The sequence below is a fragment of the Budorcas taxicolor genome, chromosome 1, assembly GCF_023091745.1.
Source record: "Budorcas taxicolor isolate Tak-1 chromosome 1, Takin1.1, whole genome shotgun sequence".
NCBI lineage: Eukaryota > Metazoa > Chordata > Mammalia > Artiodactyla > Bovidae > Budorcas > Budorcas taxicolor.
The window spans coordinates 17,998,109-18,011,433 of NC_068910.1; the positions used below are offsets into that span (position 1 = coordinate 17,998,109).

The 13,325-nt window shown below is 36.6% G+C and overlaps 1 protein-coding gene across 1 annotated transcript in view; it reads right to left on the reverse strand.

The window, feature by feature from the left end:
• CFAP20DC (CFAP20 domain containing) overlaps positions 1–13,325 on the reverse strand; it is a 256,952-nt gene that overhangs the window by 112,189 nt on the left and 131,438 nt on the right. The window contains exon 7 of the mRNA XM_052643802.1: positions 10,239–10,403. Within this exon, the coding sequence (XP_052499762.1) occupies positions 10,239–10,403 (165 nt within the window). The remainder of the gene's footprint in view (positions 1–10,238; positions 10,404–13,325) is intronic.

Genomic DNA, 13,325 nt, shown 5'->3' on the forward strand with positions numbered 1-13,325 from the left:
CCTCAGGGAGTCTGAAGGGAAGTGATAGTATATATAGGTAAACAGAGAGCTACAACATAAGGAAGACCAGTGAGAATCAAGAGGAAGTGACTTCTTGAATAAACCCTGAATGAATGGTAAGATCTCAAGAATAAGAGATATATAGGCTAGTGGCTCAGACGGTAAAGAATCTGCCTGTAATGCAGGACACGCAGGTTCAATCCCTGGGTCGAGAAGATCCCCTGGAGAATGGTATGGCAACCCATTCCAGTATTCTTTCCTGGAGAATCCCATGGACAGACCAGTCTGGCAGGCTACAGGCTATAGGGTGGCAAAGAGTCAGACACGACTGAAGCAACTTACCACCACGTGTCCAAGGCAGAAGAAAATAAGTGAATACAGGTATAAAAGAATAAGAGTAAGGTATGTTTGGGGAATAATAAAATCACCAGCCTAGCTGGAAGAATAGGGTTGGGTCACAAAGAAAAGGGCCTTAAAATTATAACAGCCTATTCTAAAACTGGTAGGCAATCACAGAATAGGCAGGGAATCACTGAAGGTTTTTGATTCAGGGAATCATGTCCACTGAAATGCTGGAGAGGGGCTGGAGAAAAGGGAACCTTTCCACACTGCTGGTGGGAATGTAAATTGGTACAGCCATTATGAAGAACAGTATGTGCTGTGCTTAGTAGCTCAGTTGTGTCCAACTCTGCAACCCCATGGACTATAGCCCGCCAAGCTCCTCTGTTCATGGGGATTCTCCAGGCAAGAATACTAGAGTGGGTTGCCGTGCCCTCCTCCAGGGTATCTTCCCAACCCAGGGATCGAACCCAGGTCTCCCGCATTGCAGGCAGATTCTTTACCATCTGAGCCACCAGGGAAGCCCATAGAGAACAGTATGGAGGGTCTGTAAAATACTAAAAATTGAAATACCATATGATCTAGCAATCCCACTCCTGGACATACACCCAGAGAAAACCATAATTCTAAAAGATACATGCATGCCAATGTTCAATGCAGCACTTTACAATAGCTAGGACATGGAAGCAATCTAAATGTTCATCAGCCAAGGAATTGATAAAGATGTGGTACATATACCCAATGGAACATTAATCAGCCATAAAAAGGAACAAAATCTCGCCACTTGCAGAGACGTGGATGGACCTAGAGAGTGTCATACATAGTGAAGTAAGTCCGAAAGAGAAAAACAAATATCGTATAATATTACTCATGTGTGGAATATAGAAAAATGTACAGATGAACTTATCTGCAAAGCAGAAGCAGAGACACAGATGTAGAGAACAAAGGTAAGGATACCAAGGGTGGGGCGGATGGGATGAATTGGGAGATTGGGATTGACATATACACACTACTATGCATAAAATTGATAGCTAATGAGAACCTAGTGTATAGCACAGAGAACTCTACTCAGTATTCTGCAGTGACCTAAATGAGAAGAAAATCTGAAAAAAGAGGGGATATGTACATTTAGCTAATTCAGTTCTTTGTACAGCAGAAACTAACACAACATTGTAAAGCAACTATACTCCAATAAAAATTAATTAAAAAAAAGCTTTTAGTCCAACATAAGGAACATCTTTCTTTAATTAAAGCATGTCTAGTTGTGGTGGTGGTGAATTTTCCGTCATTTTGAAGGTGTTTGAACAGAAGTCTGGAAAGCTATTTTGGATATTATAAGACAGATTCTCTAATTTCTATTTTTAGCCTAGTCTTCTCTTCTGAGAGTCACTTGTTCTATCCAGTGGCCTTCTTCACCAGCTTCTCCTCAATGTATCAAAGACACCTAAAACCAAAAATCTAGTCTAACAAATGGCATCATAAACAATTCAGGTTGAAATGTCAGAATCTTGACATGAACCTTGATCCAAGAGAACATCATCCCTCTCCTGGATGATCACAAAGCCGCTCAACTGATCTACAAGTTCACTCTGGCTCCCTGTCCCATGGTCTCTCCAAAACATAGCCAAAAGGGTCTTATATAAACGTCTGATTGAATTATTCCTCTTTGCCACTTAAAACTTTTCAATGGCTTCCCTGCCACTTTTAGGATTAAGAAGAAAATCTTTAACATTGCCTGCAATAACTTGTATGTTGCAGTTTCAGTTCAGCCTTAACACCTCCCATCTCCTGCTCTGGCCTCTCAGTTCTTCTTCCTATTAGAGCATTCATACATGCTGTTGCCCATGGCAGAAAGGATCTTCCTTCCCCTCTTGGCCCTTATGTTTCAGATCATGTATCACTTTCTCAGACTAGTCTTCCCAGACCCCTCTGATTAGGGTACCCAAATTAGGTACTACCATAAGCTTTCCCTCACAGAACTTGTCAGACTTGTGCTTTCACATGTGTTTCTGGGATTCTCCAATGATGTATATTTCAGTAGCTATAAATTCAGCGGTCTGCTTTGTCATCCCTGATTTGCTAGCCTACTGCTTGACACAGAGCAACAGACCTTTGCTGAGCAAAACAAATGAATCATAAAGTATAACGGGTCAGAAGGGAAGTTGGATTAAATGACTGAATATTTCTAACTACTGTTGAAACTTATTTTTAAGAAAAAAATCTACCTAAGAGTTTTATGTGTGAATTGAGGATGACGACTAGACTGAACAACTGCCAAAGTGTGGGGGATGAAAAAGAAGGGTCAACAATGACCAAGACATTGATACTTACAAGAACTGTGTGGCTTTCAACAGCTGCAGTGCTATGGCACCAGAATCAGATGCCCATCAGCTTCCATGTGAAATGTCCTAGTGTTAGCAAGTGGACTTGGCCATGTGTGCTGCTGCATCTTTTTCAGTCATTTAGAAACAACCATTTGGAGTCAATAAAAATATTGCTAGTTTCTTAGGATCAGCAAAAGAAAGAAATGACATTCAAATTCCAGGCCAGTTGGAAAAATCTATTTCAGACTCATCATTTGTACCTTCTGTGACCAAACAGGAAAAATCCTAAACTACTGAGTTTGTTCTCAAATGTGGATTTTCCAAGAAAGAAGAGCCACTGAGAGTCCTCATGGGGTGCATGGGATATGGCATAGGCCTATATGGGAGTTTTCAACACCAGAATAGAAGCTTTTTTTCTTTTTTTAACTTCCAATCATAGAAACCATTTGGCTACTGGCATATCTTAATGTTCAAACATTGTACATTTGCAGTTTCTTTGATTTTTTTTCATATTCTTCATCTATATACAGGTTCCGCCCACTCCCCACAACTATTTAAGTTTCTTTGAGTAGAAAGACCATTTATTTGGTACTCCATGTACACTCATCTGCTGAGCCCAGCAGAGAACATGGTAGGCAATGAATAAATCTCACCAAAACTGTGGACAGTATCCATGATTAGAAGATAACCTTTTTGGGGGAGGGAGTATCTTAAAAAATTATACTGTCACAGTTCCAGCTATAAATTCCTAAATACCCTGAATTTCTCAGAGGAATCTCTTGCTTAGCAGTGGATAGCCAGTGGCTATTAAAACTATAATTAAGCTTGATATAATTTCTTAAAGCACAGAGAATAGGATGTATTTTATGAGAGTCTACTATAGGATTTCTTTAAAGAGCAATCTACTACTATGTGGTTAAATGGATATCTATTTTTTAAGTTTTATAAATTTTAGCATACCTTTTTCCCTCCACAAAGCAAAGTATACAATACTCCACCATTTAGTTATTTCTTTAATTAGCAGGCCTTTAACAATTTATCAGTACAATTAACACATACACATTCTTAAAGCCTGTTTCACTTTAATGATTCTGTTTATAATCATATAAAAATTGTCATAATTATTCATGTAAACATGCATCATGCTCTGTATCCACTGTAATAGGGTCCTAATTAAAAGCTACAAGAAAAGTAATTTAGACCTTTGGTTTCTAAAATAAAAAGTAGAAGGGACAAAGTTTCTATAATGAGAAAAAATCTTAATGAAAGAAAACTACAAGCAGAAATGCATGCCTTTTGAATTCTAAAAGGAGTTCTTTTAAGAGCTGATATCAATATGCACAACAGAAGGTTAAAAATCAAGACTAGATTAAAGTCATGCTCTAGGCATTTCATTTTCTTGAGTTTGCGGAAAATGAACTTGGTGTAGGTCAGAGATGTTACCATTAATTATTTTGCTATTTTACTGAGGGGTACAGCCTTTGTAGTTAGATTATAAAACCTGAGGGTCTACTCTCTAATTGTCTTTTAGAAAAATAAACATTCATTTTTGTCCCAAGATACAATGTTCTAATTATTATAGTCATTTAAGTTTGCAAGGTTTTCAAAGTTTAACTAGAAAAACCTGCTGAATCTTCAACTCTAATCATTGAGAGGTCATGCTTAAGACTTACATCTATTATCTAACAATCAAATCAGAATTAAACCTGCTACAAGAATCCAGATTTTGAATTGGATTTTTATTATAGGTGCATTGTTATAAGGAATATCAAAAACACAAAATGCTGATCTAATACTATTTTAGACAAAGTACTTAAACTTTCTGAGCCTCACCTTCTTCATTCATAAGACTGAGGTAATAGTAGTACTTAAGTCAGACATTTTTGTTAGATTATCTGAAACAATCCATGCAACATACTAAATACTGTGCTTAATAGGGAGTGAATGCTTATAAATATGATATTAATATCCTTCATCTTGAATAAAATTTAACAATTTATGAAGTCCATTCACCATCATTTATTCTTTCATCCACCAGTTCTTTCAGTAGTGATTGAACACCTAGCCTGGGCAGCCACTGCTCTAAGCACTGAATAAGACAAGGAATAAGGCAGACACATAACCTCCACCAAGGCACTCATAGTCTCACAAGGGAGATCGAAACTATTACAACTGTGGTAAGAGCTATGAAGGGAAGGTTCAGTGTGTTTGACAGGGGGCTGGTATCTAGTCTTTAGGGTCAGGGAGATGACATTCAATTTGAGATCGAAAGGATGATGGATATGATGATGTGTACATGATCTCTATGGAAATTTCAATCACTTGGTGTGATATTATTCCACCTCTACAGATGAAGAAACTGAGGCTCACCATGTTTAGAGATCTGTCCACTTGGAGCCTGGGCTCAGACCCTTGGTGCCGTCTTTTCACCACACGTGGTGGTGGGCCTTAGGTGGGCCGGGGGCATCGCAGGGGATTCTTTCCTTGTCCACTCTTTATATTCTGGGCAGTTTTGTAAGACCATTTAACTGAAAATTTTTGTTTTGCTATCTGAAAAGTATGTCCAATAGTAATGATTTGGCTAAGTAAGAGAACTTTATGAATATGATAATTAATATATTTGATTTAGACTAACGGGGTTCATGAGAAATCAAGAATAGAATATAACCCTGTAATAATCTTTTCTAAAGAGAATAAAGTGGTGGTATTGGGGAGGGCCAAATGAAGTTGCTTGAACACCAGGCAGGCAAAATATACTGACAAGAACTCACATAGAGAATGTGGGGAGAATTGTGGCTAAATCGAGAATGCACATCCCATGTAAAGTACTTTAATTACAAGCTTTTAAAATGTAAGAAAAATGTCTATTCAGGTTTTCTGCTTATTTTTTTTAAATTGCGGCCTTTCTTTAACCAACAACCCTAAACCAGGGAATAGCAGCAGTCTGGCTTTAGAAAAGAAGAAATTAGAGTGTCTCGCTTGTTCCTGAAGACAGAATCTAACTCTTTTTTCTTTAAGATTCTACTTTACAGTAGATTTTGTTGCTTGACTTGAAATTTGCTTTCATAATGTCCAAAGCACCAATGCCAATAGTTCGATCACTATGTCACGGTTTTGCTAGATGCTTTCATTTATGCGTTTGCAATTGAGCTAGGAGATAGGGATGTCAGTCTCTTATTTAAAAAGGACTAAAAATCCAATAAGATGGCTGCTGTGGAAAGGAGGGCACTTGGGAAAACTATGTCCTAATTTTTAAGCAAATTACTGGTTTTGATTTGTGCTTAGTGGACCACTGCATCTTGTCATTAGTAGCTGAATGCTCAACTTCAATAACTAGATCTGATTCCCTGGTTCAATTAAAGTGGGGTTCCACTAATGAAAATAAGATCATCAGATCATACAGTCCTCTGCAGACTAACAATCACTAGCTAATGTGCACTGGGAGCTGACAAAGTGAACAGTGTGAATGTGTGGGAACAGACTTTTTGGAAACACAATTATTTTATTAATTTCATTAAATGCTATTGATCAAGTAACATGACATTCAAAAAATGCACTCTGAAACAGAAGGTTCAAGGTTTCCTTTTGAGCTTGGGTGAACATGTCAGAAAGCACCCATAGGAAGCAGCTACTTCTTTCTGTAGTGGCATACTGGGATCTCTTAGCATGCTCATTTATAATAAAATATCACAATTTACGTATGTACTATTAGTTACAAAAGCACCCAGCCACTTTTCATGCAATTCAAATCTCATCACGGGGAGCCCTCATTTTAGAAAGACACAAAAACAAATACTTCAAATGAAGAAATACCTCCTGGTTTTTCCATGATTAAAAAGTCTGTCCTTGGGCGTTAGTCATTAGCTATACCTTTCAAATAAAATCTCTCACACAGAGAACAATAATTTTTATTATAATCACTCATAGTAAGGTTCAAAGCCCACAAATGTCAAAAAAAGCAACTGAAAAGTATTTGCAGAAAGCGAACTACAAAGTTCGATGCACGTTTATGTAAATTTTGGCTGCTGTACATGTGCTATGAGATTTACTTCATATGAACAATCATAAACTGTATGGTTATAAATGAATATAAGTACATTTGAGTTTCATAGGACAGAAGAAATAAGCTTTTCAATGGTGATTATTAATTTTCTGTAAAACAACTCATGTTGACTATCCTTATGCACTGAAAGTCCATTTGTGGAATTAGAAAAATATATACTAACTTAACCCTCTTCTACAAGCTGGGATTGAACATGGCCTATGAAAAAGTTTGTTTAATTGTAATATTGAGTTAATGATGCATTTAATATTTATTCAAATTTCTCTTTATTCTCTGGCATTACAAGTGTCCTTGAAGTTTAAATTTAAAATAAAGATGCAAAGTATCTGGATATAGACTTGCATTTTCATTTAAAGACACAATTCTTAAAACATTAAGCTAGAGAGACAGAAGAAAAAAGGAGCATTTACAACTACAAAGAGCTACATGATAGGCTTTGCAATCATTTCTGTTATGGAAAGTTATCACAGCCTGTTAGATACAGACAGAGTGTTTGGTTATGTGAAACACTCTTACTCATTGTACTCTGTGGAGAATTTTCCATTAAGACTGAATTATGACTTGAGGTGTTAACAGTGGCTACCTGGGTAGTGAAAACTTTTATATATTTTCCAAAGGTTCTGTAATGAACATAGATTGCATATATTCTCTTTCTCTCCCTCTCTCTCTAAGTGAAGTCGCTCAGTCGTGTCCGACTCTTTGCGACCCCATGGACTGTAGCCTTCTAGGCTCCTATGTCCATGGGATTTTCCAGGCAATATACTGGAGTGGATTGCCATTTCCTTCTCCAGGGGATCTTCCCAACCCAGGGATTGAACCCGGGTCTCTTGCACTACAGACAGACACTTTACCATCTGAGCCACCAGGGCCTTCTCTCTCTAAAGATAGTACATATAACAAATACACAAATTCTCTATCTCTATTCTTTATCTCTATCTCTCTCTAAAGATAGTACATATAACAAATACACCAATTCTCATGATCCGTGTTCTCACTGTTACCATAAATCTTTGCTTAAAGATGGCAACTGTCAAAGCAGGTGATGGAAACATGGGCGATTCACTATGTAGTGTCTCTACTTGTTTGTGAGTTTGGAAATTGCATTACAAAGAACTGAAAAATAGAGTGTCAAATTCTCTTACAGGGTTTATACTGAAAAAGTTAACAGAATGGTCCCAAATCTCCAGAAATATGCAATAAAAATATACCAAGAATAAATGAATTTTGGATAAACATAGAGAGTAAAAGTGAGTTATGAGTCTGAGCAAGCCCTGGGAGTTGCTGATGGACAGGGAAGCCTGGTGTGCTGCAGTCCATGGAGTTGCAAAGAGTCAGACACGACAGAGCGACTGAACTGAACTGAATTGAAAAGTGAGTCTGGTTTTGTCACTCATTCATCTCATCACTGGGGAAGGAAATGGCAGTTCACTCCAGTGCTCTTGCCTGGAAAATCCACTGGAGAGGGGAGCCTGGTGGGTTACAGTCCATGGTGTTGCAAAGAGTCAGACACGACTCAGCATGCACGCAATGCATCTCATCATGATCATCTCTTTTCTCCTCTTTCTACTTTGACCACTCTTGAATTTTGACAACTCTCTTCCCCACCTGTTATCTGAGAACCAACACACCCTACAAGTTCCCCCACCCCTCACTGTGATTTCTCTCAAGGTTATCACCTTTGTGGGGATAAGTGATCCAGTCACTCATTCAGGGTTCTCAAACCTGGTTGTATGTCACAATGGCTGGAGACGTTGAAAAAAACAAACAAAACCCAACCGAGGGCAATTAAATCAACATTTCTGGGGGTGAAGCATAGACATTAGGGGAAAAAAATTTTTTGTATCAGTTATTTTAAAATGTCCCAAGTGATTCTAACATGCAGGAAGCTGAGAACTGCTCATCTGAATAACAGATTTCATGATCTGTAAGTACTATTCACTTGTTTGGTCAATAGCTATGGGTGTCCAATACAGAGGTAGCAAACTGGCAGCTCTGGCGTGTTTTGTTTGACTCTAAGAGTGTTTTCAAAAATGTTTAGAGTTTTAGACAATATTTTAAAATTGTCAAAGAGGAGACAACAGAGGATGAGATGGTTGGATGGTATCACCAACTCAATGGACATCAGTTTGGGCAAACTCCAGGAGATGGTGAAGGACAGGGAAGACTGGCATGCTGCAGTTCATGGGGTTGCGAAGAGTTGAACAGGACTGAGCGACTGAACAACAAATACTGTTACAAACACTGGAAAACTGAGTTCCTCTTGAAAAAAAAAAAAAGAAAGATCTGGTGAGACTGTGCCTGTGTTCTTACAAGGCAAAATTTGGCTAGAACCGAATTGCAGCTGTCCCTTCTAGGCTGAGAATGAGAATCCAGTTTGCTGTGGTTCTCACCACTCCTTTACAGCTTATTCACAGAGGCTGAGTGTTAACTGCCATGTATTGTATCATTTGTATCAGTTGTTGATATTACTGCTTCCACAGTAGAGAACAGTTTGTTTGAAGCACTATCATACTCTTCTTCCCTAATTGCTCCCCTCCACTCCCAACAGGGCTCACTGCAGAAGCAGAAAATGTTTCTGTGGGTGGGATGTCCAGGCATCCGGCTCATTTCACTCATTTCTGTTATCTGACTGGCTACTGTCAGGTGAGTGTGCAGCACCAGGCCAAATATATGGTAAACACTGTGTTAGGTGGTAGGGATATAGAAGAATGATGTACAGTGCTCTTTTTGAAAGAGTCACATTTAATTGGGAATGAAAGAATATTAATTAAAAAGTATTGCAAGGAACAAAAAACCATCACAAAAGGAGAACAATGCTTGTTAGGACAGAAGAGGTGGCATTTGAGTTGGATTTAGGAAGACAAATTGAGTGTTTTTGCAGGCAGAAAGGCAAAGAAGCCATTTTAGGCCAATGAAACAGCAATCTCAAAATAAGAACATACAAAAGCTGTAGAGAGTGGTCAGAAATTAACACATGGGGGAATGAGAGAAAGGGTCTGGAGATGAAACTGTGGAGTAAGTTTGGAATAAGGGAGACTGACTTTGTGTGAGTCCCCAGGGGCTTTTTTCATTTTGTCTTCTAAGATAGTAAGAAAGGCATTAAAAGTCTTTAATCAGAGAGCACCATGGTTACATTTCTATTATCAGAAAGAGAAATCTGACAGCAATGTAAAGATTAACTGGGAGGGTAAGGTTAAGTGACAGTGGGGAACCAAACAATTAAAGTAGAATAGGATCAGATTTGAGAGCTGACTTGGAGGTGTAACTGGCAGGGCTTGGACACATACAGGAAGAAAGGAAAGACCAAGGATGTTTGACTTAACATATAAAAATCAAGAAGCTATTTTAGCTGCTAAAAAAGAAATTTAAAGTGGTTTATCACTGACAAGAGCTGATGTTAAAGTGATTTAATATATAATCTCAATGAAGCATCACTGCCAGGCTGTTCCACCACCCTCTACTTTTTGGCCTTAGAAATAAAGAGGCTTATACTTTAGGACTTGAGTACAAACCTGATTCTGCTGGACTCAGAGGATGACCTCCAAATTTTATTTCAGTTTGGCGGAGTTTAGTCATGTTTAGCAGCTGTGTGACTTGTGGAACATCTGTAGTTAGTTGGCAGCTTCGTGGAATAATGTCTATACGTTCATCTGTTGGAAAGGAAGCATCATGTCCAGCTGGAAATAAAGACAAACATTCATTCCCCAAATGTAAGCAATTTCTGCCGAATGGACATACCTTATAAATGAAACCAGTTAAAGTAAAACATTTTACAGTATGACTTTGGATGGGTTACTCAATGTTATACAGTCTTGGTTACCTCATCTGAGCATAAATAATTTTAAGGTTTACTTTCTGGGATTGTAGAGAGGATTAAATGAGATAGAGTACCAACATATGGAACAGATTCAGAGACTTCTGCAATGAATGAGAGCACTGATTGGAAATATTTTATATTTGTTTTTTTTTAATACTAGAGTAGCACTCAGAAGAACGAGCTGAGTATGCTCAGTGAAGGTTTCTGGGATTACACTGCCTCATTTATAGGTCACCAAGTACAATGACATTATTGAGTAACCACCTAGAGCCATCATATGAGTCATTTTTCTAACTTTTCATTTTGAAATAAATTTAGACTTACAGAAAAGTTACAAAAATAGTACAGAGTTCCAATATACCCTTTACTCAGCTTTCCCTAATGTTAACATCCAATCTTCAAATACTTTCAAAGAAAAAAGTAGTTTAATTAAAGTAGTATTTTTATTATTATAGGTTGCATTTCCAATGAGATTTCATATTATTCATATATATTTATATGGATATTTACGTTTTCATTATAATAAATTTTCTGTTCATGTTCTTAACCCATTTTACTATTAGGTTATTTTAAAAAGTTATTTATATGACCTATCTTGTGGCAAAGATATTAAGCTTTGTCATATGTAGCAAGTAGGAATTTAGTTGCTGTTAACATTCCAAAAAGCAGTTTTACTATGTGCATCAAAAGCCTTAAAAATGTCCATGATATTTCACTCAGTAATTTCACTTATGAATATATTCTACATTTAAAAAATCAGAAACTCAGATGAAGGTCAATATAAATGTTTATAATTTCTGAAACAAGTTGAATTTCCAGTTAAGAGTTTATAAGACACTGTATTTACGAAGATGGGAAAGGTTCAAGATAAGATGTTAAATGAACATAGTATATCCAAATCTCAACTATAGACAATTGTTCAATGAAACATACAAACAGGAAAAGGACTAGAAAGAAAGATACCAAAATGAAAAATAACTTTTCCTGATTAGTCTAAGCATAGTTTTTATTTCTTCTTCATAATAATTTTTAGTAGGAAAAAAATTTCTTTTAGAATCTAGTGGAAAAAATTTGGTTTGTGCACATGTGAATATGAATAGTAAGAAAAATTCAACCAAATTCATCTCTCAAAAATATCCTTATGTAAGTATAAACTCTAACCATGTTTATAAAGGCAAATGATGTTAGGTTTTTGTGCATCCAAGCTGTGGCCATTCCCTAATTAGATTTTAATGTCCTAATCTTGAAAAGGAAAATGAATCATTTAACTAAAAACTTAAATGCTCATCAGCAATGTAATGGTTTCCAAGTGTCCTAAAGTTCGTTATTACAAATGCCACTGAGCTTATAAATCTTAGTTCTCAGGTATTCTTTGTCCATTCACTTCTTACTTGTCATTGACATTTAGAAAGCCAATGTAAAGTAACTGAGTAAATGAACTCTCAAAAAAATTTGGAATTTTATATATATATATATTATATATTATATATATATATTATATATATATTTGACATGTCATTTCAGACTTCTTGAGGTAGAAAAAGATAATTTCCACATCGGTGCCAATATTGATAAACTGAGATTTTTATATTAATAGAGAAAGGAAATTCTGCAGGCTAATAAGAACCTGAAATAAAATGATATATTCTGAATCCTATGAAGAGAAATTACAGAAACTTTAGCTCATAGGGCTTGTGTGGATGGTACAGGGTACAATACTACAAAGTTTGAAATGTATCCAAAAGAAAAGCTGAATTTCTAACTAATAAGAGACAAACAGCAAATTCTGGTAACCAAAAATCCACACGTTTTTATGAAAGACAGAACAAGACAGAGACTATTACAAAACTCCAATCCGAATCTTACAGGAACGTGGTTGACATGCAAATCAGATTTCACATTAAAAGACTCAAATTCCCTCTACATCATTTTTCCTTTTTCTATATATTCTCTCTCTTTGCTCTCAGAATTGTCTTACTACTTATTGGATTATTTACTGAGGGAATGAATATTGTGGGCAGTATAAAATAAAACCTGCAATAAAGGGATAAATTAGAGAAAAACCTACTGATGTATTATTCTAAAATAGAGCATAATCATTAAGTGACTACTGACTGTCAAACTTCCTGAGATTTTGTATGGAAAGTTTCATTTTTGAGAAAGAGGAAAGAAACTTTAGTCTCATTTTTCTGTGATCCCAAACTATGAAGGGGCTTTAAACCGGGTAGCTGGATGTTTTCTGATAGACCTAAATAGAACTTAACTCATCTCCCCACCAACCACTCCCCCTTCTCTAGGCTCAATTACTAGGTTATATTATTTTGTATTTTTAGCATTTATGGCTTAATTTTAAAATAAAGACTAATTCCAAAAATAGTACAGATCCTACACAAAAATTAAATAGTGCTGAACTGTATTACAGGGCATGGTCTACCTGTAGTCATTCATTTACTCATTTTATCATTCAGTAAATTCTTTCTGAGTCTCTACTATGTGCCAGGTACTCATCTAGTGGCAGGGAATTTAGTGGTGAGCCAGAGTTGACTCTATGATGGCTTTATTAAAGCTTATACCCAGCAGAGAATATGAAACAAGCTATATCACAGTTAATTATAATTGTGTTAAATGCTCTGAAAGAAAAGTTCAAGATGTTATGAGAGAAGTAATGGGGGAATCCAACTTCATAGGTTGTTAGGGAAAGTCTTCCTGATAAAAGAGACATTTAAGCTGAGTCATAAAGAATAAGCAGAAAATGGCCTGGTGAAATGGGGTGGGAGTGATT